Source organism: Copadichromis virginalis, linkage group LG15, assembly GCF_057382275.1.
Source record: "Copadichromis virginalis isolate Kocher_CV1m ecotype Utaka linkage group LG15, C_Virginalis_male_GT1.1, whole genome shotgun sequence".
In the NCBI taxonomy this organism is placed as follows: domain Eukaryota; kingdom Metazoa; phylum Chordata; class Actinopteri; order Cichliformes; family Cichlidae; genus Copadichromis; species Copadichromis virginalis.
Window position 1 is genome coordinate 14,445,941 of NC_140632.1, and position 27,716 is coordinate 14,473,656.

At 40.4% G+C, this 27,716-nt stretch overlaps 2 protein-coding genes and 1 long non-coding RNA gene across 8 annotated transcripts in view; 2 read left to right on the forward strand and 1 right to left on the reverse strand.

Annotated features, from left to right (window-relative positions):
• ezrb (ezrin b) overlaps positions 1-16,214 on the forward strand; it is a 30,616-nt gene extending 14,402 nt beyond the window's left edge. For both annotated transcript variants that reach the window (XM_085432098.1, XM_085432097.1), the window contains 10 exons: positions 243-517; positions 1,436-1,519; positions 1,627-1,773; positions 6,708-6,804; positions 7,276-7,439; positions 9,521-9,651; positions 10,350-10,510; positions 11,823-11,915; positions 12,075-12,311; positions 14,208-16,214. In XM_085432098.1, the coding sequence (XP_085288224.1) occupies positions 243-517; positions 1,436-1,519; positions 1,627-1,773; positions 6,708-6,804; positions 7,276-7,439; positions 9,521-9,651; positions 10,350-10,510; positions 11,823-11,915; positions 12,075-12,311; positions 14,208-14,372 (1,554 nt within the window). In that variant the 3' untranslated portion in view covers positions 14,373-16,214. The remainder of the gene's footprint in view (positions 1-242; positions 518-1,435; positions 1,520-1,626; positions 1,774-6,707; positions 6,805-7,275; positions 7,440-9,520; positions 9,652-10,349; positions 10,511-11,822; positions 11,916-12,074; positions 12,312-14,207) is intronic.
• On the reverse strand, positions 16,194-27,697 carry sytl3 (synaptotagmin-like 3). 3 transcript variants are annotated; one of them, XM_085432102.1, is made up of 14 exons: positions 27,623-27,695; positions 24,804-25,089; positions 23,958-24,167; positions 22,525-22,592; positions 21,525-21,576; positions 21,358-21,424; positions 21,193-21,265; positions 20,624-20,751; positions 20,176-20,298; positions 19,813-19,979; positions 19,604-19,700; positions 18,888-19,058; positions 18,722-18,778; positions 16,194-17,731 (listed from the first exon to the last, which is right to left on the reverse strand). In XM_085432102.1, exons 2-13 carry the CDS (start codon positions 24,899-24,901, stop codon positions 18,746-18,748), a joined length of 1,287 nt encoding a protein of 428 aa, XP_085288228.1. In that variant the 5' UTR covers positions 24,902-25,089; positions 27,623-27,695; the 3' UTR covers positions 16,194-17,731; positions 18,722-18,745. The 3 variants fall into 3 exon arrangements, with proteins under 3 accessions (XP_085288228.1, XP_085288225.1, XP_085288227.1); XM_085432099.1 differs by lacking the exon at positions 16,194-17,731 and having other exon boundaries at positions 18,732-19,058; positions 27,623-27,697; XM_085432101.1 differs by lacking the exons at positions 16,194-17,731; positions 27,623-27,695 and having other exon boundaries at positions 18,732-19,058; positions 24,804-25,148.
• Positions 16,671-24,095, forward strand: LOC146692135 (uncharacterized). Of its 3 annotated transcripts, XR_014915143.1 has the most exons (6): positions 16,671-16,725; positions 18,778-18,993; positions 19,846-19,998; positions 20,190-20,765; positions 22,562-22,623; positions 23,934-24,095. It is a non-coding gene; the product is annotated as an uncharacterized LOC146692135 (long non-coding RNA). The 3 variants fall into 3 exon arrangements; XR_014915142.1 differs by lacking the exon at positions 23,934-24,095 and having other exon boundaries at positions 22,562-22,725; XR_014915144.1 differs by lacking the exon at positions 23,934-24,095 and having other exon boundaries at positions 20,657-20,765; positions 22,562-22,725.
• Positions 27,698-27,716: the final 19 nt, after the last annotated feature.

Sequence of the window (27,716 nt, forward strand, 5' to 3'; positions counted from 1 at the left end):
GCTACAGAAAGTCTTGATTTACACTCTGACAGTTCTGGCATTTATACAGTCCAGTTTTACAATTTGAAACTGAAGTCACAGCTTGACAATCATTTTGAAAAGTTGAATGAAAATGAAAACCCGTCCATAAAATTACTTGGAATACTTTGAGATAGCAGTTGCTTTGATAAGATATCAGCCTCTTATCTAACCAACTTATCAAGGCAGTAAGTGAGTATGTTTATTGTATAATTTCTCTCCAGGTGTCATCTCAGGATGTGAAGAAGGAGAACCCCCTGCAGTTCAAGTTTCGTGGCAAGTTCTTCCCTGAGGACGTTTCTGAGGAGCTGATCCAGGAGATCACCCAGAAGCTCTTCTTTCTGCAGGTGAAGGAGAGCATCCTGAGCGACGAGGTCTACTGCCCACCAGAGACAGCCGTGCTGCTGGCCTCCTACTCTGTTCAGGCCAAGTTTGGAGACTACGATAAGGATGTCCACCGGCCTGGGTACCTAGTGTCTGAGCGCCTACTGCCACACAGGTGAGATGTGAGCTCAGAGCCACTAATTGAGACTTGCAGACTTGGCTTATTAATCTAAATCAGTTGTTTGTCCTTTTTTGCTTTTAATGGGGAAAATTTCTTTGAAAAAAGGAAGTAGCATGCTTAAAATCAGCAGCACTGGTTGAACCAGCTCCAAAGAAATAAGATAAGATAAGATAAGATAACCTTTATTAGTCCCACACGTGGGAAATTTGTTTTGTCACAGCAGGAAGTGGACAGTGCAAAAGTTATGAGGCAAAAATTAGAATACAAATTCATAGTGTCTCCACCCAAAGAAACAAAAGAGGAGATGGATTTTATTGAGGAAACATTGTTTCTAATTAACAATGAGTTAAGAGCGAATTATGCTTGTAATCTGTTTAGATTGGCTCTTGTTCCACCCTCACCTAGATATATGCAGTTACTCTTCATATATATATTTTACCACTCTTAGTAACCAGGAACAGGATTTTAAATGTGAGTGGGTATGTCAGGGATTGGCACTTTAAATGTCTGGGCGTAATGCTTTATGTGTCTGTCCCAAAGGTGTAGAGATTGTTGCAAAACTAAACAACAAAGTGCTGCCTTGTACTGATCTAAGCAAGAAATTTGAAATTCTTCTAGAAATCTACAACAACAAAAAAACCACGCCTGCAGCTCTAAGCCCCTCCAACCACACAGACATGAACATATATGCATTAGGATGGAGCGTGAAGTCTAAAGTAACTCAACAGCATTTTGTGCTTTTTACTATATCTTTGATGCAGGATAAGAGAACAAAATTCCCAGATCAGCCAGAGGGTTGCCACGTTATGCTATCCCATAGCATAAAGTTCCACTTTATACCACAGAAACTGCATGAAAATAGCATATTTCTACATTAATCCCATACATTTTTTTCTCTGTTTCTGTCTACAGAGTCATGGAACAGCACAAGTTATCCAAAGATCAGTGGGAGGAGAGGATCCAGGTGTGGCACGAGGAGCACCACGGGATGCTGAAGTGAGTTACTGTTTTTCTGCAGTTCTGTTAAGAATTATTTTTGTGTAATCCTGCATTACTAAAAGGAATTGTGGTTTTCATGTCCTGATCTTTGCCTGTTCTTGCAGGGAGGATGCTATGCTGGAGTACCTGAAGATCGCCCAGGACCTTGAAATGTACGGAGTCAACTACTTCGACATCAAGAATAAGAAGGGAACAGAGCTGCGTCTGGGAGTGGACGCCTTGGGACTCAATATTTATGAGAAGGATGACAAGTAAGCTCCTTCAAGTACACGGCCTCTGTGTTGGTGTCTCTTCTTGTTGTTGGAGTAGCTGTGGCCCTGGGGTGGCTGTGGCTCAGGAGGTAGACCAGGCCATCTACTAATCAGATTGAACCATCACCAGCAATCTGTGGTGTGAGTGTTAGGTGTAGAAAAAGGGCTTGAGACATGCTGTATAAAGCGCTTTAAGTGCTCAAGTACAGTTGAAAAGTGGTGCATAAGAACCAGTCCATTTACCATTTGCACAACTAAACTGGCTGAGCCAGGTTCATGTCTGTGCTTAATCACTGTTCCTGTTCTACAGCAGGCAGTATGACAAGAATAACAATGAAGACACAGGAGATACAGATAGTTAGAAATTAAAAAAAAAAGTTTACTTTGAGTCAAAAGTCTGCTGTGCAGGTCAAATAATAGGTTCTTATTTGGAGTTCTTCTGGGTTTTGGACCACAAATTGGCACATAATGTGGTTTCATGACTTTAGTACTTATTTTTTGACTGCCTTGAGTGACTGTGACCTAATCTCTTTTAGAGATAAAGGTTATCAGTTGTTTGTAGAGGTTCACTTCATGCTCTACATAATTCTGAATGGGAAAAAAAATCTCCTGACCCATTTTTGGGCCATTTAAACATGCAGATGATATACAAAAGCTGCAGACATTTTGCCTCGCCTTTCATTCCATCTGATTCAGTTCTCGTTCTCACCTTTGGTAACACTGAGATAAACTTGCTTAACCAGGCTAAAGTGTACAGTCAATCTCTACCCATTTTTTCTGTTAAAAACAAACAAATAAAACAAAGTAAATGTTTGTATTTTTTCTATCCTTTGATCAGTTTGTGGTGCTGTGCTTGAAGGCAGACCTACTTTTTGAGAGATCCAACACACACCGGTGATTGGGTGTTTCCACATTGCTTTCTGGCATTGCTTGTGATTTTCCACTTTGTTTGTAGGCCAAGACACTTTGGGAGATAATCACCGTCTGGTTTGGTGAAATGACTTCTGAGATCCCCTGTGGCCTCCTTTGTGTGGTTACTGGAGTGAAGTACACTGTGTTAAAGGGGCACGCCATCCCAGATGACTTGCATTTCAGTCACTGACCCCGTGCTTGGAAAAGCTGCCAGCTTTGGCTTCGATTGTCACTCTTCACGTATTAAGTTTGTCCACTTTCCTGCCATGCAGTGCGGTCTGCTATGTCTGTGGAACAAATGAGCACAGCACAATGGTGACATTTTAAAGAGAAAGCTTGGCATCTCAGCTCCCTCATCAGGCCTCTAACTGAACATTTACAAGCTTGGTTTATTGTCCTCTCAAATCTAAATGATTTAATTACCCTTACTGCCATTGTGTTTGAGTCATTCCTGCACTTCATTTCACTTTAAGTCTAATTTAACAGCTTGAGGTATGAAACCTCCAAGAAGAGCAAATATATTGTTAGGAATCAGACCAGGTCTCGTGTGAGTGTCTCTTTGTGCGCTCGCTGGGATCAGCATAAAAATGCCTCTCCTCCATGGTGCCCTCTGCTGTAACCATGGCTACGCCGACTGGTTTTTCAAGCTGTGCAGCACTTAAGAATGCGAAGCAAACCTACAACACTCTCTCTCCAATGAGGGCAGCCGGCCCACAATGCAACAGTGCAGCCAAGGTTTCACCCAGGCTGGAGCTGGATTAACTCCTTCTGCTCCCGCTGCTGTAGCTCATTTTTAAAGGGCAGTTTTTGCTTTTTTTCAGCCAAAGCTTTGTCTTTAGCAGGCAAGTGCAGCCTCACACACTAAATTCACTTTTTAGCATTTAGGAGTTAAACGGGTGTAATAAATAGATTCTTAATTGGCCTTAACTGTGTAGCACTGAATAGTCCAAGCTTGAATGACACACTGGACCTGAAACAGTTATTCATATATATTTTTTATATCAATACAAGTTACTTTAATAAATTTTTTTGTTATAGAGCCTGACCAATATTGGGATTTTCGGTAGATTACTGATGCATATTTTAAAAGAGTAAAGATGCCGGCTGATAATTTTTGCCTTTTTGTTCGTTGAGTAGCTGTTAATGCCACATATTACCACACGGTTGTTTCTTAATTAGTCACTCATTTAAGCTTTAGTTTAGACTTCTTTGTCAGTCGGTGAAAGTGATGATTTGTGACTCCTGTCCATCATCGTTGCAATCCCCAGGCCTAAAAACTGGTAACCAGTTGGGCCTAAGCATAATGAGATGGTTCTTAAATTAATTGGTGGCACATTCAGATGTAAGTTAGTTCTGCTAGCTACTAAAGTCAGCAAATAATAAATGATATTATCAGCAGAATGAGTCTGGTGTCTCAAGGAGAATTGTGTCTGTTTGTGGAGGCATTTTACTACATAGAGTGAATGATTTTGGGTATGCAACCTGTACAGATGCACTTGTGTGCAGGGGATTTTGATGTAGGTTGGAATTTTAACTTTGCATAAGCAGACAGGGGGACCATGAAGAGGAAATATTGTTAATTAAAAAAAAAGCTCCAAAAAGCAGCATGAAAGACATAAACAGCAGCTGCAGTGGACAGTTTTCATTGTTTTTAACAGCCATCATCTGTTTTCTGCTACTTGGCCGGCTCGTGGGGACAGCAGTCCACTCAGAGACGCCCAGTCATCTCTTTTCCTGGCCACCTCCTTCAGCTCTTCCATGGGGACACCAAGGTGTTTCCAAGCCAACTTAGAGACACAAACTCTTGATTGTGTCCTGGGTCTGCCACAGTGACTCCTTCCAGTAGGACATGCCGGAAACATTGCACCCAGGAGAGGTCTTTGTTAAATGCCTGAACCACTTCCTTTAGTGGCTCTACTCAGAGTCCCTATTGAATGACTGATCTCCTCTCCTTATCTCTGACACTGAGTACAGACTCCCTTTGAGGGAAGGTCCTTTTTGCCAGTTCTATCTCCAATATCATTCTTTTGGTCACTGCGTCCAGCTTGTAAATCTATAGCTTTGCCTTCTCTCCGATACAGTATCCCTGTCACCAAGATGCCACACCAGTCTGCCTTTCAGTTCCATTCTGGTCCGGAGTGGGCATGCACTCTTTTCCAGCTGAGAATCAGTCTCGGAGGTGCAAAGTCTTTCGCAATGAGAGCTCAGCAAAAGGACACATAACAGCAGAAACTCAAACAAGAGTAGCCCACAGACCAGTTATTCCACACATTTTCTTGACACTGCCCCCTGGTGCCAGTAAACAGCTACAACATAGCTTTTTGTAGGACCAGTGTACAGCTTGAAGCAAAGACGGCTGCACCCATGCAGCTCTGTCTCAGAGTATCCCGAGTATGCAGCATTACTCTCTGTTATCTCTTCAGCTTTGTGCAGCTATCATTATCTGACCTTTTACTGTCAATTTACAACAAATTTTCATTTACAGACTGCAGCAGTACTTGAAGCTGGAGCACACCTTTTATTACTCATATATTTAGTTTTTGGAGCCATTGCAATCAAATGCTAATATTTCTTACACATGAATTCTTATACATTAGTGAATTAGTTAAAAGAGAGACTTGGTAGTAAAATCCATTTATTCATGGTTTCTCCTTTTCAAAGCAAAAATCGAAACAAGTTTTGAGCAAAGAGTTCTGTGCTACCAAAATGAGTTGATAAAGCACACCTCCGTAGACCACAGAAGTGTGATAGAAATACGCAGCAGATAACTTCCACATTGTTTTCTCAATTCCACAGGCATGTGTCAGGGTCAGCTGGAGCGAAATTCCAGTTCAGGGAGTATAGTTTCATAGTTTCATAGTTTCATAGTTTCGTTGGCAGGTGTGCGGCTGCTTTTTCAGATCATCACATTATGGGCCTCTCCATTGTGTCGAAAGACAGGCATTTGTTCCGGTTTTTTTTCTGGCACTACAAGTAGCCTGCCACACCCCAGATTCATCCCTCCTACTTCGTTACTGAAATCCATGCTAAGAGGATTATTCTGACTCAGAATGAATGAAATGAGATCCAAATGAGATTGTTCAGTGTATTTCTATAGCTTTATGATATGTAAACTGTCTGTATTCTTATAATAAATGGGGCTAGAATTGAGAGTCACAAATGTACTCCAAGCTGCCTTCAGTTTGGTTGTTTAGTCCAAAATAAAATAATGTGACATAAAAAGTGAGTTTTTTACATTTGAGAAACTATAAGTAGAGATTTTAGCATAAATTCGAGAAAAGTGAAACGATGACTTGTTTCTCAGTTGCTGATTACTTGTCTATTAATCTATTAACCGCTGGAGCTGAAGTATTAATAACAACTGATAAGAATGCACATTATTCCAAGGAAAGTGCTGGAAACATTACTTAAATTGTAATAAAATAAATTTTATTGGAGTAATCACTCAAGCTACTTAAAAAGTCTAATTTTATTAAGATCTTTGTCATTGTAGGTCAGTATTTTGAGCTTGGAACAGAATGAAAGAGACACTTGTCTAAGGATGAAAGTGCTAAACCTTTCAATGCCGTGTAAACCAGCAATAAAACCTCAGGACGAGACCTGAAACCAGTATGAAGACAATAAAAACTGGGTGTGATGTAGTATTTTATTTCGTCATCATGCTCTGTGCAAGTCCATTTTTTTTTAAAGAGGCGGAGGTGTAAATACTGATGTTTTTTTTAGGCCATCTAGATAACAAAACAGTTCATACAAGAGAAGACCAAGAGCAATCAGTTTTTTACAGTGTGAAAAAAGAAAGCTGTGGTTAATTATGTACAACATTTTTGGTGGAAAAATGCACTCGTACTTAGCAGACAATTCAGGTTTTTCTGTTTAAAACACTGTATTGGCACCATTATCTATCTCAGTGGAAACATGCAGGAAGGTCACACTATATCAGAAAATGATTATTATTATGTCCCAGTGGACATCCACATTATCCCATATATTTCACATTTATTTTCTTGTGCTTTCTCCTTCAGACTGACCCCTAAGATTGGCTTCCCCTGGAGTGAAATCAGAAACATTTCTTTCAATGATAAGAAATTCATCATCAAGCCTATTGACAAGAAATCTCCGGTGAGAAATCTCATCTAAGCAATCACATACAAACACACACCTCTTCTTTCAAAGGTCCTATTTTTCTATGTAATTTCCCTTACTTAAAGCATTCTTTGTCTTTAATATCAGGCTTTTCAGGGCGTATTGGGTTACAGTGTGTTTCTGTATTTAAGCTCGCTGCTTCCATTTTGCCTGTGGTATCATGTTTCTCTGCAGCGGAGGGGGAAACCATTAGGCATATCTCCCATTACAATCGAGCATAAAGAATAGCCAGAGCTGCTTTCTAGGCAGCACTGTTAGTGATTGACTGCAGACACACACAAAAAAGCAAGTGGTATAAACCTTATCTGTGCACTTCAGGCTGCTCTGCCTTTTACTACGAGTGGAGGTTGTTTTTTTTTTTTTAGCACCAGTATTCATTATTCAGCCCAGTGTCTGTTCTGTTTTCTCCTTATCGTTCTTATTGTTTGATTCTTTTCCCAAATTCAGGACTTTGTGTTTTACGCCCCGAGACTGCGCATAAACAAGCGCATCCTGCACCTGTGCATGGGCAACCACGAGCTGTACATGCGTCGCCGTAAACCCGACACAATTGAGGTGCAGCAGATGAAGGCCCAGGCCAAAGAGGAGAAACACCAGAAGCAGATGGAGAGGTACGCAGATTGTGGAGATGAGTGTAATTTAAGAAGTAGTTTCACACTTAAAAATTATTGTGTAACTGTTGTCTTAAGAACATAAGTAAGAACATAAACCCTCTAGACTATTATGGTTTTACCCTCGTGCCATTCACTGAGATTTTGATAAGAGCTGATGTGTTTTCACTGAGTCAGCTGTGAATAAAATGAGCAATCAACCACAACATTAGAACACGTCATTGCTGCAGCTGCTACTAACACCCCTTATCAGTTATTATTTTCACAGTAACTTGATTGATTTTTATTTAGAGGTCAGGGAGGAAAGAAAAGGGTGCACAGAAAATATTAGAGGTTTGATATAATAACTACAAAAAAGGTGAAGTGTAGGAAATGTACTTTCTGTGTTCACTGAGCTGAATGGATGTTGACCCTGATCTCAACAGCAGCTGTCAGCTCACTGTCTGTCCCACACAGCTGTTCAAACACAGACAACCATGAACAGACAACAACAGTGAATACCAGAGAGAGAGACATCAGATCACCAGTTCAGGCTCGCGCATAGTAGCCCGCAGTCTGTCCAGTAATCGGGTTGACTGGTGTTCAAACATAATTACCAGATGGTTTACGATGAGTCCCTTATGAAACTTTATTTAAAAGGGACGTGAAACGCTACACAAAGGCTAACTTAATTCAGTTATCCCTGCTCTCAAAAACTGACATAGATGTAACACTGTCTGTGAAACTGAATTTAAGAAATAAATGCTTAAAGTTTAAAAACCATGTTTAGCGCCATCTGTCTGTGCGGAGCGTGATGTCATGTGGTTGGTTGCGGTAATAGCTAACATAAACTAATGTAAGTCTATTTAGTGAGAATCAATAACTCAGTTGAAAATAATGACACTAAAACTAAATACCTTACTAAGTACTCATTTATAAAGTGCTTTACAAACCCAAATATTATGGCTAACAGCTGGATTTTCCTGTTTGAGTGCAGCTAGCCAAACAGCGAGCAGCCAATTACTGCTAAAGAGACAGACAGTGGAAATTGAAACTATTGGCTCAGTTTCTTAACATAGAACTCATTGTTCTATTTAGGGCAACACAACTGCGATCCCCTAGTTTTAGTGTCGTTATTTTCCTCGGTATTATCGATTCTATCATTAGTTAGCTAACAATAACTAATGTAAATCTATTGCAACCAGCCAATCACACGACGTCACGCTAAAAGAAAATGGCGCTAAACTTTAAGCACTTATTTCTTAAATCCAGCTTCACAGACAGTGTTACATCTATGCCAGTTTTTGAGAGCAGTGATCAATTGTGTATATTAGCTTTGATGTGTGTAGCATTTCATGTCCCGTTTAAACATTAACAAACCCAGAGAGATATCAGGTTTTTTTCTGCAGCAGGAGACATGAGCAGGATGCGAAGAGAGTCAAATGAAGTTTAACTAAGAATAGGGAATAGAGAGATGAATAACTTATCCCAAATTTGAGAAAATGAACCGTTCAGTTTTTTAGATTAAGGCAGATTGACATAAAGTTTTCTGAGAGACAAACAAAGTCCGGCTGTGGAGTATTTTAAAATTATAGTGGATTCCAAGAGTTTGTAAGAGACTAAAATGGTGTTTAAGAATGAATCATAATTAATTAATCATAACCCAGTATATAAAAGTTAATTGCTAAGTTACTAATGAATTATTTGGACATTTAGTGGACAAACAATTAGTTAAAAAATTAACTGAAGCCAATAATTTCATTGCTGTGAGTAAAATTCTTGGTTACTGAGGGCTCTGCTCACATCCTTCTATCAGCTGATTTCACGCCAGCTTTTTATAGCTCTCATAAACCCTGAAGTCATTCAGTTTGCCAAGTCTTTGTGAGTGTCATGCAACTTAAAATCACAAGACTTCACCTGTATAATATGACTGCGTGAAAAAAATCATATTTAAATGTCTTGTTGTTTTCACTAGCTCTTATAGAGCAGTTTTTGCAAACATGCACCAAATGCCACGTTTGTGTGTGTGCCTTTTGCAGTAACCATGTATCAACTACATCAGTTCTGTTTGTGTCCTCACGGCTGCTTTCTGTTATCTGCAGAGCCCAGCTGGAGAATGAGAAGAAGAAGAGAGAGGCCATTGAGAAAGAGAAGGAGCAGATGGAGCAAGAGAAGCAGGACCTGATGATGAGGCTCTACCAGTTTGAGGAGAAGACCAAGAAGGCAGAGAAAGGTGAGGCGAGGGGAAAGATGTATCTGAGTGTGTGTGTGAAAATATTTGGAATATGTGTGTATGTGTTGTTATGCAGGTTGGTAACAATAGGTCATTAGGATATGCATTCAGTTTACTTGTTGTGTAAATTAAATGATTAATCAAAGGCAACCCCCTGCCCGCAAAATAACACTAAAAGCAGCATGGCATGAAGCACAGTTATTAGTAGTCATTGTCTTTTTGATTACATATGGCTCTGTATTCAAAACAGAGGAACAAAAACTACATCTTGGAATGGACTCTCTGCTTTTTTGTCATAAACAAAAGACAAAACAATTTGATTGACTTACGGAAGCAGTCTGGTTGTAAATTAACTCTGATTTCCAGTGTTTGTTGTTAAATGATTTAAATTCCAGCTGATCAAACACCTGGAGCATTATAAATAAGAAAGCATTCACGCAGTCATGGTGCAGAGCTTTGTTGGTATTCAGGAAACATGTTTGACATCTGACAGGTTTACTTTTTATTGAACTTCCTTATTAAGAGACTGCTGTGAGGTGGTGGTCTCAGTTAATAGTAACAAATATACAGATATATACTGCTGCTCTGTTAGCTTATAAGATAATGAAAAAAATAACATATGAACATAAATATCTACACGTTTAGATAAAGTATTTGTGTCATATTATATTTTCTTTCCCCCTCTTTTTGCATGTTAGATTTGCAAGACCAGGTGCAGAGAGCCATGATGCTGGAGCAGGAGCGCAGGAGAGCAGAGGAGGAGGCAGCTCGTCTGGAGGCAGAGCGTCAGGCTGCCCTGCTGGCTAAAGAGGAGCTGGCCCGCCACTCTGAGCAACAGAAGAAGAGTCAGGAGCAGCTGGTCAGTGTTTTAAATCAGTCTTTTGTGATTTTTCCTTTATTTTCCTCTCATTTCAATACTGTTACATAGGTGGATGCTCATGATAAGCATCCAGACAAAAGCATTTTGTAGTGTCTAGCTGGTCCACACCGCTAACAGCCCCTCAGAACCACCTGCAAGACTGTGCTTCAGTTCAACTGTCCTGACACGAAAAGCTGTGGTTCCTACTCCACATTCAGGCACCAGACACAGTTTTATTAGACACCTGCTGTGATGCCCTCTTTACTTAAACCCCATTAAGGCATTTGTAATGGATTAAGTCCATGTGCAGCTTCCGCTCACAGAAGACGTGTGAGAGCATTGATACGAACTTGTTTGAACCCACGTATCTCATTAACGATAGTGTTTTCACTAACTTCATTTTCCAGTCGAGCACCTTTCACATAATTTCATGGCTTGCTGGAGGCAGCCTACACCCACTGAACAGCTAGAGAAGGCGTGCCGTTTAATGCTGAGCAGGGTATACTTCAGTGTGGTGAAAGACAAGCCGTTGACATTGTTGTAGTTGTGAGAAGGAATGTACCACAACACCCAGAGAGGCTACACGGTCTGGTTAGGTTTAATTAAGATGCCTCCTCACAGTGACAGCTGCTTCCTGTTTCATTATTTCTTTTTTTAATGATGCCGGCAGTTTGCAATAATCCAAAAATGAACTATTACAGTTTTTACACTGGTTTCCTATCATATTTTCTGAATTAGTAATCAAATGTAGTTTTAAATCTACCTGTTTTCTTTGTGACTCTTTAGAATTTTTTAATATATATATTTTATATTTTTGTAATGCATACTGAGGCTTAAAGCTAAAAATATCAAACAAGTGAAAGATCAGAGGAAGGTTTAAACTAACATTAAAATTAATTCTTACAGAAAATTTAAAATCTGATTAACAAAGTTTCTTTATTTTTGGGAGGAGAAGTAAAAACATAACAGGGAAAAAAGGTCATTTAATATGACACTTATAATAAATCAAGCTGCCTATATTTATTTTTGGAAACTCTTTGAAATGCTTTGAAACAATTGTGGTCTGTTAGGTTAGTTTCTCATTAGAAGGAGAAGGTTCTAGTCTCTTGAAGTGTAGGCATAGAAGTAGTATAGTGGTAGTATAAGACAACAGACATGAGCAAAATGAGATGTATTTTTTCTGGATGCTACAAGAGTCTTTATTTGCCATTCTGTATAAAATAATATGTTACTCTTATTTCTTGTTTTCTTTTGTGTGTGTGTGTGTGTGTGTGTGTGTGTGTGTGTGTGTGTGTGTGTGTGTGTGTGTCAGGCTGCTGAGCTGGCAGAGCACACAGCAAAGATCAGCCTGCTCGAGGAGGCTAAGAAACGCAAGGAGGAGGAGGCCAACTCATGGCAGCTCAGGGTGAGAGCTTTAATGTGACCACAGTGCTGTTTACTCAGGCTCACTCAGCTGTTTCTGTCTGAAACAAGGACTGAATTAAATTATTGCCTACCTTATATTTGCAGTTAGAAATTCTATAGCGTTGATTTTGAGCTGACTGACCTTCTCTGTCATCACCAGGCCCGTGAGGCCCAGGACGATCTGATTAAAACCAAGGAGGAGCTGAACAATGTGATGACGACGCCTCTGCCGCCACCACCTCCTCCCATGTACGACCACCTCATGGATGACAACAGTGACGACAACACCAGCATGCACAGCGCCGACCTGCACGTGGAAGGCATCAACGACCACCGCAACGAGGAGGATCGCCTGACTGAGGCCGAGAAGAACGAGCGCGTCCAGAAACAGCTGAAGGTGAAAACTAGCACCTCACACAGTCAGTCATTGGCGAGCGTGATGGCACATTAACACCTTTATCTGAGGTTATCAGCTGTGTTAAGAATAGAACACAAAAACAGTGCTGCGTGTGTGGTTCCTGCAATTCAGTTAAATAATCAGGAAGAATTACCTGCTTTCATGCTTATCTGTTACTGTGTTACCCAACATTAGGGTAGAAGATCTGTACAGACAGATTTAGAAATAGAACTTCCTCCTCAGGTAATCTTAGTCCGAATTAGCTGACAGCTTGAAACAAGTCTAGACAGAGAAGAGTTTAACTGGAACAAACAGTTTGGCTGTGAAAGCACAGAAGGGCCTGGTGTTATTGAATGCATCAGAGTTCTCATTGAAGCCTTGATCTAACTTAAACACTATTAACACCAAAGCAATTTTTGCAGTCCATAAGACTAGAATAGCACTACATTCTGTAAAAGCCAGTTCACAGCTGTAGTTTCTGTTAAAATTGAAAGATTACAAGTTTCACCGCATTCATCCTGTTATCACTTCTCTTTCGACCTTCACGTAGAACCAAAGCTGTTGAGCTCTGGCTCGATTATCTATACTAGACTATAACATCAGGAAGTTGAAATCAGCGGTACCTTTGAATGTTTGAACTTGATGTTGGAGACCAGCTCAGTCACCTGATCGCCCTGTATCCTATCTCAAAGCTGCGTTCAGAAATGAGGGGCGTTTATGCAGGAAGCGAACTGCTCATCACGCATCGCTTTGACAGTTGGTCGCTAGCAGACGATTTGGGCTCTGGTTGTCAAGGCATTTACCACGCCATACTATATAACAGTTAACAGCATCTTTTGTTTCACTCACATCAATATTAACTAAGTGCTCATCTAGAAGTTGCAAAAACTTCACATGGCCAGAGGTTATTTCACTCGTCATTGCTTCAAGTTGCTAGATATGTCATTGACTTTCTGTTATCGCCGATTGCCCAGTTGATTGTCGCTTCCTGTGTGGAGAGCAAAAACTTTACTGCTCACTACTTTATATAAAGTCAGCTCTCAGTTTCCTGCCACAGAAACTGCCGCAGACCAATATATATTTTCTGTTTCTAATAGTCATATTGTTTTTAATGGGAAAACTACAAGAGTTTGGAAGAAAATTTTGAATCTGCTGAGAAATTTTTCCAAATCTCTTGCAGATGCATGGAAATGTATTTGATTTTTGAGCCAAGTTTAACTTACAGGAGATAACGGTGTAAAATTCTCAGGGCTGAAGAATATATTCAAGCCCTTTTTTCATTTTTTTAATGGACCAATCTAGAAGTGATCAAGCAAACTGTAGTGATTTTACAGGAACGTCGTCACAGCCTGTTTTCAGCCATGAACTTCAGAAAGTGTCAGGAGAATCAGATCAGGACAAGCCGTCCTTTCTCACACGTGTCAAACAGCAGGAGACAGCTTGGACAAATGATCACTGCTGGAAACACTGTATGCAATTTAGGCTACATCGTCACATACACTGGTGTTTTTATAAAGAAAAGAAAAAAAAACAAAAAATGTTTATCGCTAAAGCAACACACATTGATAGAACTCTTGATAGAACTCTAATCATACAGAGATGTTGATGTCTCATGGCAAAAAAAAAGAGGGAAAAATGTTTGTCGTCCTCATCCACGTGTAAATGCAGAAACTGAGTTTCCAAACTACTGTTTTGTGTAGGAGGTGCCAAACATGATGTGCATTTGCTAGATGGAAGGTTAAAGACTGATTAACACATATGTCTTTGTGGGGTATAAAGTTCGAGGCTATAGTGAGCTAAAATGGACACGGTGACTCATTCATGGAACTGTATAAGAGGCGGCATTGTTGGTTTTTGCCCTCAGATCTCATTCTTCTTCCTTTCCTCCACCCTCAGGCCCTGACCTCAGAGCTGGCTCAGGCACGTGATGAATCCAAGAATACTGCCAACGACCTCCTCCACAGTGAGAACGTGCGAGCTGGCCGAGACAAATACAAGACTCTGCGACAGATCAGGCAGGGCAACACCAAGCAGAGGATCGATGAGTTCGAAGCCTTATAAGGAGCCCTCGGAAAACGTACCCTTTCTGAATGGTCACTACATATCTCACTCTTCGACTGCCAGATCAACACACAACCATACCCGGACATGTTTAACACACTGCTGCAGACTGAATTGAAGCAGTATAAGCAGAGCAGAAGCATCACTACAGAGAGCAAGAAACTCCTGTTATGTGTGCCCTGCTGGATGCAGGGCTTTGCAAACCCTCTGAAGAAATATTAGTGCCAAAAACTTTCCCTTTTGTCTCTACTTAGTGTTTCATTTCCCGTTTGTGTATTTAATTGTGTAATTTGAGCAATTCAGACCAAAAATAGTCATCTGTTTTTAGAGGTGGGATGGAGTGGGGGATTAGCCAAATTATTTTAGTATTTTATGATGCGCACAGAGAGAAAATAGTACAAGCTTTGCTTATTTTTGATGGAGGACCGTTTGTTGTTCATGGCGACCACTCAGAAAGGGGGAACGAGCAGAAAAATAGTTTTTATTTTCCATCATATTTGAACACTTCCATTTATGTTTAATATTGCTATTCTGTAGGTTAAAAAAATTAATCCCTAGTTGGATATTTATATATGGGACATTTAAAAAGGGTATTTCATTTTGGTTTGTATATTTTTGCTATCTTCTGATAACAAAACATTCAATATGTTTTAAAGATTTTATATATTGACCAAACAACAACGGTCTTATGTTCCATATGTTTTCCTTTAGATCAATAAATTAAAGAAATATTCATTGTAAATTATTATTTTTTACCGTAGGAAATATATTCAGCTGCATGCTATTAAAATCACGTCAGAAGATCTCTAGCTATCTAGGTACTTTTATCATTATCATTATTATTATTAATAACATTATTATTATTGTTTTTTTGCCATGCAGTTCACAGAACAGCGATGCATCTTTTTCTTGAGAGCAGGTTTAATATTTCTGTTTCTGCCTGTTCCGTGTCATGTCACTGAAGAGTGAGAAACGAACATTTTCACACTCTAAAGTGGCCTTTGGTCGCCCCTCTGCAGGGGTCAGTCCCAGACAGCCGCTCGACACGTCTCAGCCAAGGTGCTTAGTCACCCAAAAAACAAAAAACAACAACAATAAGATGCAATTCTGAAAACCTTTGGGGTTTTTTTTTTGTTTGTGTTACATCTCCAGAGTTTCATGGACTGACCCAGATTGAATAAAACCAAGTCTCATGTTCTCCTTTCTGGACATTTATTAGTATTTACTGACTCACAGCTCTGCTGGACTTTGTATATGAACAGGATTTTATATTGAGGTGTTTAAGAATTTGGCAATTAAAAAAAAAAAAGATTACATGTCTGTGTGTACTTTGTAAAATATATATTTCAAAGTAAGTAGACACTTCTGTCCTCATTCTTTCTGGACCGGGATGTTTTAATGGGTTTGCCTTATGCCTCTGAGTCTTAGCCTTGCTAGCCCATGTGGGTTTAACCATGTAAAGCCAAGTGTATCATATCTGATACAAATTAAAACTCATATATGCAAATTAATATAAATATATATATTTGTCAGGAGGTTCAATAAAATCAATTTTCAAAAAATATTAGAATTTTCTGGTCATTCTGTCATTGTTCTGGGTTTACAGTGTTAAAGACAGACCAGGATGACAGGATGGATTGCTTTGGAGGTTGTATCAATTTTCATGTTCTCCCAAACAACGACTGCTGGGCGCTGATGATAATAGCTTTGTCAGGCGTTGGCATTACAAAGCCAAACTGTATGAAAAGGTAGTCCAAAGACTTGGGACTGGTTCTGGCTTGGGATGTTGTGAGATTGATGTTTGTGTTTTTGAATAAAAGAAGTCACCAGCTGTTCAATGAATTGAAAATGAAACTTGATGCAGAAATTTCCTTTCAAGATGAGCTCTAAAATGAAGTCAGACACGCTAAATGCTTCCCAAAAAGTAGAGCTTTATATTTATAATATCAGCATGTCAGGACTCTCTCACGTTGTTTTGATTCATATTCAGATACTTTTATTTTTACAAAAGCAATTCAGTGTGACAGAAAAATAAATAAAATGACAAAAAACGAAAACAGACATGCACGTGGAAGCTGATCGACTTATTATCTGACAGCTATACTACACATACACTGTAAATAGTTGAATGCTAAATGAGCGTCTTAAAGTGCTGGATGTAAACAAAAATAAATAAATAAATAAATAAATAAATAAATAAATAAATAAATACAATGAGTCTGTAAGCGGCCTGTGCCGCTGCTGGCGTCAATTTCTCCACCTGTTGACGCAGGCGAGCTGACGTCACGCTTAACCTGGTGAGCCTCCAGTTGCCATGGTGAGCCGGGAGAACGCGGAGTCAACAGAATTCCAGGTCAGTGACATCACTGCTCCCAGCACAGAAACCGCCTTATTCCTTCTCTTCTTCTGCTGCTGCTTTCACACGCCGCGTCCACAGAGACAAGAAACGTGTCTTTGTACTCGAAGAGCCGCTGTGTGGTGTGTCTGTGCGTGTGTGTCTGAAGCGACTCAAACTGCTTCCGCTCCACCGCCGGGTGTGGCTCCAGATTTCATTTGTCAGTAACGTTAGCTTAGCGTCTCTTCCACTAATTTTATTTGCATGGACGTTTTGTTGCTGCTCTCCTCTGACAGAAGAACATTGCATTAACGAGGAAAATGGGTCTGAACGGATCGACGAATGTCAGCAGAGAGGCCTTGAACGGAAGTGGCATCACTTTAACTGTTTAACATTTATAAAGCAATAAAATTGTACGTGCTAGCCGTCTGCAACTATGAAGCATCCACAAGCAGTTAATAAACAAATATGTCGGTATGTTAGGTACAACCTCCATCAGGAAGCTGGCTTATCCAATCTTTCTTTAGCTTAAAACTGCAGCACAGGATATTATAAAGTAATTATTAAACAGACTTGGAGCCGATGGTTATAGACTGTAACTTGATTTTTTCAAGTTTCAAGGTGCTTAGCAGATGAAAAAAAAAAAGAAACAGAAAGCTAAATAAATATAACAAGCATAAATAATGTTTCTATAAAGCAATTGATTTTTTTATAGTCTGTTCTATAATGCAAAAAAATATTAATTAATCACAACTGCTTTGCTTGAGGTGGTGTATACATTCATAACGATTGTAGATGCTTCACAGGCGGCATTAAAGTGTTTCCACAGAGGATGTTCAGAAGTGGATCTCTGCTGTTATTGTTCCATTCAAGTCCCCATTATGGTGCCTCAGAGAGGCAGGAGGTGCTTTGATCCCACAGAGTGACGTCCTGGACGAGCAGCAGTGGAGGACTTCAGTCTCCCTCTTTTTTTTTGAAATGGGCGTCTTGTGGATGAGCTCTCTGCTGGCTCCCAGTCAGACGCCTAAATGAGACACGTACATACACAAACACACGAGTTATGTAAACACTCCCTCATGCTTGTTGAACAATGTTGAACAATTACACTTGCGTTCAAAAAGTCACACACCAGAACACACATAGCACACCTGAGGCCTGCTCACACAAGGAGACACACAGGGCCACAATGACGTGTATTTACACTCTGAGTCATGTTTACACTAATGGGAAGGTGTGAAGGACGGTTAGTGGATCATTGCTATGTGGCCCAGTTTGCCTTAAAGGACAACACAAGGTATCCAAAACAGATCCTCTCCTGACCCCTAGTGCCAAAATGAATGCACCTAAAAGGTTAAGGCTCTTGAAATGTGCCTTTAAAAATTATATTAAACTCAATTACAGCTCACTTAAATAAAAAAATAATTTTTTTTACTTATTTTATTTCATTTTTATTAGTAGACCCTGACCAGCCTTTTCTGAAAAGTGTTGATGACGTTCTCTTAAAATAGTGGTTTTCATAGCTCGCACCTCAGCCCACTTGATAACCACACCAGAAAACCACCTGGAGGATTTCGAACAACATGATATCACTAGCAAATAAAGTAACCTTTAGTCAGAAGAAAACTTTTATTTCAATATTAAATCATTTATATTTGACATATATTAAAATATTTGTTCTGGGGACACTGGCAGAGATGAGTGTAGGTGTAAGTGGGTTGCAAAGTGGTTTGCAGGCCAAAGCAGCTTTAATATTGCCCTATATGATTTAATTTGCCAATTTAAATGAATAAAAAGGTATCAGGTGACCCAGATCAGCTGATCTGATAGGTTTACGCTTGTGCTCGACTATGTGACCTCAAACTCACGTACATACACCTTGTAAATTACAGCTTTCAGAATCACTGTCCCACTTGTACTACACCACCTACTACGTATGAACTATAAAACACATGAACTACACAAGCCTGACGAAAACAAAGCGCTAGACAGACATTTAAGCAAGCTACAAACTCACCATGACTCCGGCCAGCGGTTCTCCTCACTCCTGATCACCTCCGTTTTGTCTTTCAGGCTGAAGGACACAGGAAGGAGATTTTATAGAAAACCACTTCCATATCAGCCATACAGGCAAAAGTCTTCAGCAATAATAAACAAATCTTTTCTGCCGTGCTCCATTTTACCTTCGGACACAGTGGATACCAGTTAAAGCACTGGAATGCCTTGTCTTCAAATCTCCAGCCGTCCAGAGGGATGAGGACTTCACCAAGAAAAACTTTCCTTTTCAGGGTACCTGAATGCCACACAGTCGCCTGTAGCCTCTTTCCAATGAGCATGTTGCGCTGTATGCCATACTGTGAAAAACATTTAAATTTTAGTGAATGCTGTTTACGTTCACAACATTTATTTAAATGTTTTCTTTAAACACTGATTAAGCACATGAGTTTATGGTCTCAGGGCCTAGTTTTGAGTGTTATAGAGCAGCGGATGATATTATTTTTGTAAAATTGAATCAGAGTCAGAAAGGGAGTTAGCCGGGGTACCATGGAGTGTCCCCCAGTTTTAAGTTCTTGCTCTTTATTTCTGGCTTTAAAACACCCAGATGACTGTAGTGAAAAGGCTCAGCTCAAGTCTTCACAGCAGGACTTTACATCAATTACTGAGCGACGTCACAGTGGCTATATCCATCTTTTATATACAGACTATGATGGCATCTCAGAGTAGATCATATTTTTGATGCACCAGATAAAAAACTTTCAAAGGAAGAATTTACTGCCCATGAAATCAATAATTTTGTTTCTATAAGTCATGAGCATGCATATGTGCATGCTGCAAGTTTTATTAAACTGATGACACATAGAGACATCCAAAAATAGCTGAAGAGGTTCTTTGTTTTTACCTTCAAAACTTCATTGTAAACCGGATCAGTCGTGTTCTTCTTCACTGACGTCTTCAGTTTGCAGCTCTTGTCCGGCAGCACGTAGATTTTCACGTATCTGTGCAGCAGAATACAAAATAAAAAAATGCTGTTGAAGCTTTGATGGAAAATCACAGGAAATGCGCTCTGCCTCTTTGTGTTGCACAGAGTGACATCAAACGTGTCCTTACGGGTGACACTTCCTCTTCTTGCTGTCTCCGTAGGACAGGTTTCTGCAGGTGCCGACTGTGATCTCCAGACGGGAGGTGTTGGTGTTGAAGGCCAGAGCCAGCTCCAGTTCTCCGGTCACAGAAACGCTCTCAAAGCCCAACTCTGTGCTGGTGCTGCTGCAGCTGCCCTGAGGGAGCCAAATACAGGTTATAGCATCAATTTTACACTTCAGAGGAAAAGGATGAGAGAGGTGTGAGAGAGGATAATTATAAGAGGGGATTTTGTGATCAGGGCTGTTACTTTTGAATATTTTAACCACCGGATGTTGTTTGGGGATTTTATTCAAATTTTTTTTTTTTTAATGAAAATCAGCTGTGACTTACTCTCTTCCCTTCAGAGTACTCAGAACCGAATGAAGTCTCGTCCTCTGCCCCGGTGGAGGAGCCCTCCTGGTCGCTGTCTTTGCTTTTCTTGAACAGGTTTGGAAGACTTGGGACTTTGAAGAGCTGCACAAAGAAAGAAAGTCGTTTTCTTTACTCTGCTTTTGAACTTTTTTATATGATATAAAACTAGAAAACATCAAGGAGCAGTTTAGGCACAAAAAGCAAAAAGTCGCACTCTCTCTCAGATTTGAGGTTGCTGATGTTATTCCCTGTCATCACCAGCAGGTGCTGCTAAAGGCCCTGAATCAGTTCCCCGTTTTATCTGTGATTTCCCGCTTCCACTCTCAGGCCCAAATATGTGCTCTGCAAAAACACTTTCACTTGCAGCAGAAGCAGCGCTACCACCACAAACTCGACTTGAGTTCAGTGACTGATGCTTTCGACCTACCGTGCTCGATTTGTTTATGTCTGTGTCTGACAGGCTCTTTTGGGTGGAGTGGGTAAAGCTCGAGCCTCTCCATCTGTTGTCGACCTTCAGCAGATCTTCACGGACGTCGTTTTGAGAATTGGAAATCTCTGCAAAGGGAAATGTAAGAAAAGCACAACCCAGTAAATGCCTGTTTACTGGAAAACAAATTTAACGAAGAGGTGCATCCTGTGCTCGGACAAACAACGCTGCTCAAAGAGCTGTGCATGCGTGGTGGTGTTATCTCCTGCATCATCTAAAGCTTCTTTTGCTGATGCAGTAGGTGTCATGAGCTCACGAGGCTTTTTTTTTCTTCTAAATTATCTCTGGTGAATTTCCTTTGTGGTTATTACTGTGCGTATATTGAGCTCATGATCAGAGTGTGTTTGATAACATCCACAGGAAGTGATGCTACTAATTTCGAAGCAACAATTTCTCACAACTGCACACTGAGAGTATCTGTTGTGTGTTGCACTTTCTGTTATTAAGAAGTAAAGAATTATTGAGCCTGGCAATGCTGACCGCTGGGCCGAGGTTGAACAACGACTTACTTTTAATGTGACTCGTGAAGGAAACCATTAGATTTTCCACAGATTTGGTGAAAGGCTTTGAGTTTTTCCAATCCTGCAGATCAAAAAAAGTAATAATGATTAATCACTTTATACATGTTTCATTTTAACTTGTAAAAAAAATGGGAAAAGAAAATAATACTTTACCCCAGATCTGCTCAGGAAGTGATAATCCAAGTGAGGTGGAGGAGTGGGAGGCACAATGGATATATGACTGCGAAGATACACGAGTCAAAAAATGTAATTTTACAACCACATCGGGACAGAGACTTAACCTGATGTAGAAAAATAAACACTTAGAAGGTAAATAATACCTCAGCACATTGTAGGTCTTCAGTAGATTCTCCCCAACCGTCTCATATTTGTCTGAAAGGACATCAGGAAGGAACAGAAAACCATTTAAATATCCTTAATAGTTAAGTGTTATGATGCCTAGCCACACTATGAACTGAACACATAAAGCCAGCAACATAAAACAACTGCGTTCATTCATATTTTATGAGTCAGTGTAGCTGAACAAGCGTGCATTAATATTGAATAATGATTTATATTTAAAAAAGGAAAAGCAGCTGTGTATGCAGCATGCAAGCGATCCTCTATACTTATTTACAGCTGCTGCCAGTTTAATGTCTACAAGTTCAGAACATATGATAACCATGAGAATATTTTAATCTCTCCCTTTTTAAATTAATGTTCTCAGGATTGTAACTCAAGGAGGCGACCTGTGCTGTTTACTGAACATCAGAGCTGTGAGCTCTAACTTGTGATTGACGGTCATGTTAAACTCTATCTGGAGGGTTGCTGTCGGACGAGCAGACTCTATCTCTATCAGTTGCAAAGGCAGCAAGTGTACTCATAACTTCCTTAGTCTCTTAGGGATGTGAGACAGCAGTCCCAGTTCAGAATTGCAAGCCAACAAGTTGGAGTAAGAAGCTGCAGGTTGGGTCAGTGATCATTCCTGTGTTTGATACTCAATAATAATGTTATTAGGAGTTTTGGTGACTCCTCTGGGCCCTTTTTTATTTCTCTTTTATTTGGTTAGCTTTAGTTTTATGTTGAAACGACAGTGTTCTGGAGTGTAATGAAATAATGCCGAACAGTATCGTGGCATCTCTGCTGCTCTGACACTCAAACTGAATTTCGGATTTGATTGTTGTTTGCCCTGCACACTGTCTGAAGATGTAGCGCTAAAAATCAGAGATAAAAAAAATTCTTTAGCAGAGGATGTGCAGACCAGAGATGGGGGAAGTTACCCCCACACCCTGCAAATCACACCCTATGTGTATGCATGCAGTTTGGGTTTTGCATACAAACCTGTGGTGACTGGAAATTTCTTTGACTTTTCTTCTAGAAACCATTCTCCGGACTTGATTTTTACATCCCTGTGAAGAGGAAGAGCGCCGTGATGAGCAGGTAGAAATGACAAGACGGCCACAATCAATAAAACTACAACTGCAACATCTTCATTTCTCTTTTGAATTTAGCTTTAGTTTGACAAATGTATCTTCGTTCTTTCACAGATAATTAAAGTAGTAAAAGAACAGTTACATCCTTTTCTGAAAGACAAGGCGTAGGTTTCGGAGAAAAACATGCCCCCTCAGTATTCAGAACAAATCATCTATAAATGTGGACACATTTTTACACATGTAAAATACCCACACTGAAAATGAAGAGGCCAAAAATACGTGTAGGAAATACACCTAATCTAAATTTCACTTTTCAGAGATGCTATCTGCATATTTCAAATGTTTATGACAGAGTTCATATAGGGGAAGGGAAGGGGAAGTTTTAAAGAAGCGACAGGATGTGTTAAAATATCTCGTCCCATCTTAACAAGCTAATTAGCGTCACAGCTATTTTAAATAGGACTTGGGACACTTTAAAAGTTATTAGAATAGTTTGTGGTTGATTACCAAACAGCTGGAATGTTGATGATTAATTAAAACAGCGACACTTGACCTGAAACTCATGTTAAAGTTGTAGATTTAATGTAGGTATCAATCAGTCTGAGCGCAGACCTTATTATTATCGGTTTTCACTCATTATCATTTCCTTCATAAATCTGCTCAACAGAATAATTACCCACATTTTTATGGAGTTGGAGTTCATCTACTCTTGCTTTGGTTAGTCGGCTCTTGAGGGATTTATTTCAATCATGTTGCTTTAGTGTCCTTGACACAATTTCCTCTTTTTTTGTAGCAATCGGTGCCTTTTAAACTGCAAGTCAGTCTTTTCATCATGTTCCTGCAACTGAGGAGGGGGGTTTCAGTCTTTACGTGAAGCTGCTGACTGGAGAAACTGCAGTTTAACAGCGGTGTAGCTAAATCTAGGCTCTTAGTGGTTTGGTCCACTGTCCCCTATTCCCTAATGCCTTTACTTTGAAGGGGAATCTTATACTGTTACGGGGAACGTTTTATGGATGCGGGAAGTCCGTCCACAATTAAATTAGTGTTCTAAATCATTGAATTATCAAATAATTGGTCAGGTTTTTATTTCTAATGTCATTTTCTGATCTCCCACAGACTGTTTAACCATTTCATTGGATAGTTCAGCACGACGACGAGCTCTCTCAACAGTACACAAACAGAGTAAAAGTGAAAGTGTGAGATTTGAGCCTCAGTTACAGTAACCTTCAGTCAGTCACTGCTGGGCTTTACACACGCACAGTCATTCAGTGCTTGATTTGAGCCTCGCTGAGTCACACATTTCAACCCTCTGTACAGCAGGCTCGCTGGTGGCCTCCCTACCTGTATGCGTGGCAGACCGTGCACTTCCAGATCGCTGCTCCCACACGACACTTGTTGCAGATGCGGTGGCTGCAGCCGCGGCAGACTGCGCCAGAGTTCCAGAACTTTCCCAGCGGCCTCTGGCAGCGGGCGCAGGTCCGCTCGCCGTACTGCCGGGCATAGCTCTTTGCACCCTTCCTTCGGAGCTCCTGCAGGTCGTATTTCATCCTCCTGAGAATAGGGAGAACCACAGAGAGCTTTAACTGCGAGATTCACAGACATTTCTCTTCTGACAATAATGAACAGTTTTTAGAACATTTTAATATTTTAAACATCCTTCAGAAATGCATCACTCTGTTATAGATGCTCAACATAAAGCCAGCAGATAAAAAATTCTTCTGGATATAAAAACTGAAGAACAGCATGGTTTTTAAAAAGTATGCCCTTATATGGGGACAATGGGGACATATGAGGTTTCTTTGAGAGCGTAACACAAAGTTACCATAGTTAAACAAGGTTTTATAACACTATATTGAGCAGAATTAAGTGTCAGCTGCAAAAAAACAAAACAAAAAAACCCCAAAACCAACAAGATTTAAAGTCCCCGTGTGAGAAGAAGGTTCCTTCTTTATTTTACGGCACAGTATGAACTTCTGATATCACACTCATGTCTGTATGTTAAGTATGAAACTACTAACAGTTCAGATTTGTAACAGGTAACATCTCTGAAACAGGTTTTGTTTTCAGAAGAATCATATTTTCGCTTTCACGTAATCAATATAAGAGCAGTCGGCTCTGCCTCCTTCCAGCATCCCTAAAAATCTAATTTCATCCCAGCACCTATTAACACTGTTTGAAATGACCCACCTGATCCTGTCTTCTTCGATTGCTCGCATCTGTTTGTCTCTCCGAAGAACCTCCAGGATGCTCTCTCTCTCCATAACTTGAAGCAAACTTAAATCCATGTTTTTGAATTAAAAAAAAGAAAGAAATACTGGTTCAGGTCTTCTGTCACTGTCACAGGTCCTGCTCTCTCTGTCTCTCCTCTCTGCTTCACCGTTTTCTTTTTTCACTCCTGTCTCCTCCTCCTCTCCTCTTTAGTCCTCCCCCTCACTGGGCCCAACCCTCAGATCGTCTCTTTCGTCTTCTGGAACTGAAAGATTAAAATAAGGGAAATAGCAAGGTTATTTCGCGAGCAGCGGAGATTCCCCTTTCCACATCAGAAAGCTACTTGTAGTATTTCTACTTGAATGATTTAAAATAACCTTCTTATCTCCAAGAATACCCGGGATGACGTAAATAGTTGCTCGGCGGCACAGGATGTCATGAAAAAATGACATGTCCAGATCTGTGATGATCAGTTACCCCTCATTTCCCCTCATGCTGCTCATATCCTCACAGACCTCCGCTGTGTTAAACCACCGCTGCTTCCTCAGCTGCAGGAAGAGCAGCGATGCTTCACTGATGCCAGGGCAACAGCAAAACAAACCAAATGCCAACCCTGTGCATTATTGATGGCTGACGTGCACCCGTGGCCCAGTTTCTTTTTCTTTTTTGTTTTTATTATTAGATCAATAGCTCTGTTTCATGTTTTACTTCAAAAGAAGTCACTTGACAGTCCTTGGAAATAAGCTCATCCACTGGTTTGAGGTTTACAACAGAAGATCAGCTGTGTGTGTTTGTGAAGAAGCTAGAATATCTTGAACACATCTCATGTCTTGTATTTTCTTGGCTTACTGAAAATGTTCAGTTTGCATAACATTGCATGTAGAGTTGTGACTGTGTTACTTACCACAAACAGTCATCATACAATTTAACAGATGTAGCTGTGAACTGGCTTGAAAGTGACACATGGACCTTATTTTTTGTTTTTTAATCCTTAGTTATTTTTAATCACTGCCTCTCTTCCACAGCTTGTCTCTTCTCCCTCCCCTCACCCCCAACTAGTCAAATGGTTGCCCCTCCTTGAACCTAGCTCTGCTTGAAGTGGAGCTTTTCCTTTCCACTGTCGCCAAGGGGTCAAAGGCGGTTGTTATTGTAGATTCTTTACACTACAATTTAAAGCACATTGAGACGACTGCTGTTGTGATTTGGCGCTGTGTAAACAAAACTGAACTGAATTGCTTGCATGCCTGACCCCACAGCTGGGTGTGTGGTCAGTTTATAAGGAGGGTCAATCAGCAACGTGGGAGGAAGTAAAGGAGAAAGCTGATTCTTTAATATCTCATTCATTTGGAAGACGTCATTCCCGAGCGCTTAACATCTCAATCTGGACTGAGACCATTTTCCTTCCCGGCAGCGCACAGGCGTGGGGAGCAGAGGGGAAATGGCCTGTCGAAGAGCTGGATGTCAACCTGTGTTAGCAGATAAGGCCCGTCGTTGTTACTAAACAGAGCTGCCAGGAGGCTGAAGATAACAGTCAGTGCTAGTAATAATTAGGCCTCACGGCTCAGAGAGGGGCACGGCTGTTATCTGTCCTCTGCTTACGTGCTCTGTGCCGCTCTTGAGCTCTAAATACCAGGCGAGGCAACAAGTTGCACACTTAAAAACTACTAGTAGCAGATTCCTCATTCGAAGAGTAGCTCAGTTTACAGATGATCGTCTTCGTTATCACAATAATGCAAGCACACTCATCTCAGACTCGCCTCTACGATGCAAAGGGGCCATAATGATTCAGGCTTTGCGTGGTTTAGTGGTTAGCGCTTTAACATCCGAGAAGAGAGCGAGGAGGATTGTATCAGGCCACCGCAGCAATGACAGTAAAAAGGGCACTTGACTAATTTCATTGAGACCTACATATAGCATATCGTGAGAAACCCCAAGGCGGTCACGTGGTCTCTGACACACTTCCCACCCAGATGAGGGGCTTCCAGGAAGGCTTCAGTGACAGCATGCAAACTCTGGCCTTAAAGCCAGAAGCGTCTGCAGCAAGTGAATTCCAAATAAAAACCTCACAGCTGCTTTTTCATGCTTGCAACCCACAGTGACTGACAATAGAAACTATGTCAGGTACACATTTTTAAAAATGACCCATCTAACAAAACTCACTCACGTCACAAAACCTTGCTGTGAGGTGACACAGACTCCCAAAATACTTTCCAGGAAATTATGTGCATGTTATCGAGCTGGGTGTATATTTAAACTAAACTTATCATCTTCATGCAGTTCATCACAGCAACTGAAAAAAAAAAAAAGCTCAGAAAAGCTGGCGTCATCTTTCTGCATTTCCTTTGCAAGAGACGTGCCCTCTGCTTCAGTTTGAGCCGGATTTGAAAACTTTCATAAAAGAGTTGAAATAAAGAAACTACTGACTCAAGGTACACTTGAAAATATGAATGCCAGATGAAGTAATAAAACATTTGAAGTCATACAGATTGATCATCATAAGAAGAGCATGCAGTAGACCTTATTCAGCCAGCTCAGCAATTCAACAACTGAATGGCGGACTTCACAGAAAGATTTTACACAACAAAAAAATTTTTTTCTTTCTCAATGACTAAAGATGCAGTGAGACAACTTGTACCCTCTTCTTGCCAAACCATCAACCGACACTTGAGAAAAGCATTGTGACAACTGCACCAGCCTTGCAACAACCTCAAATGGAAAGTAGGCTCAGGTTTTCTGACATGAGAATTGGGTCACCTCAGAGTTTACGAGGTGCAGAGCTGAAAGCTGCAAGATCTTACCTTCTGGCTTCTTGCGCTGCCGGAGTGGTCAGCCTGAGGAAGTGGCAGACTTTAAGCACATAGGGTAACGTACTTCCTTCCTTTTCACATGTAC

Coding starts and splice junctions, on each gene's coding strand:
- sytl3 (XM_085432099.1), bottom strand. CDS start 24,901: ATGGATTTAAGTTTGCTTCAAGTTATGGAGAGAGAGAGCATCCTGGAG. Junction 21,266..21,357: donor ACTTCCTGAGCAGATCTGGG/GTAAAGTATTAT, acceptor TTTGATCTGCAG/GATTGGAAAAACTCAAAGCC. Junction 20,752..21,192: donor CTTCACGAGTCACATTAAAA/GTAAGTCGTTGT, acceptor TTCCCTTTGCAG/AGATTTCCAATTCTCAAAAC.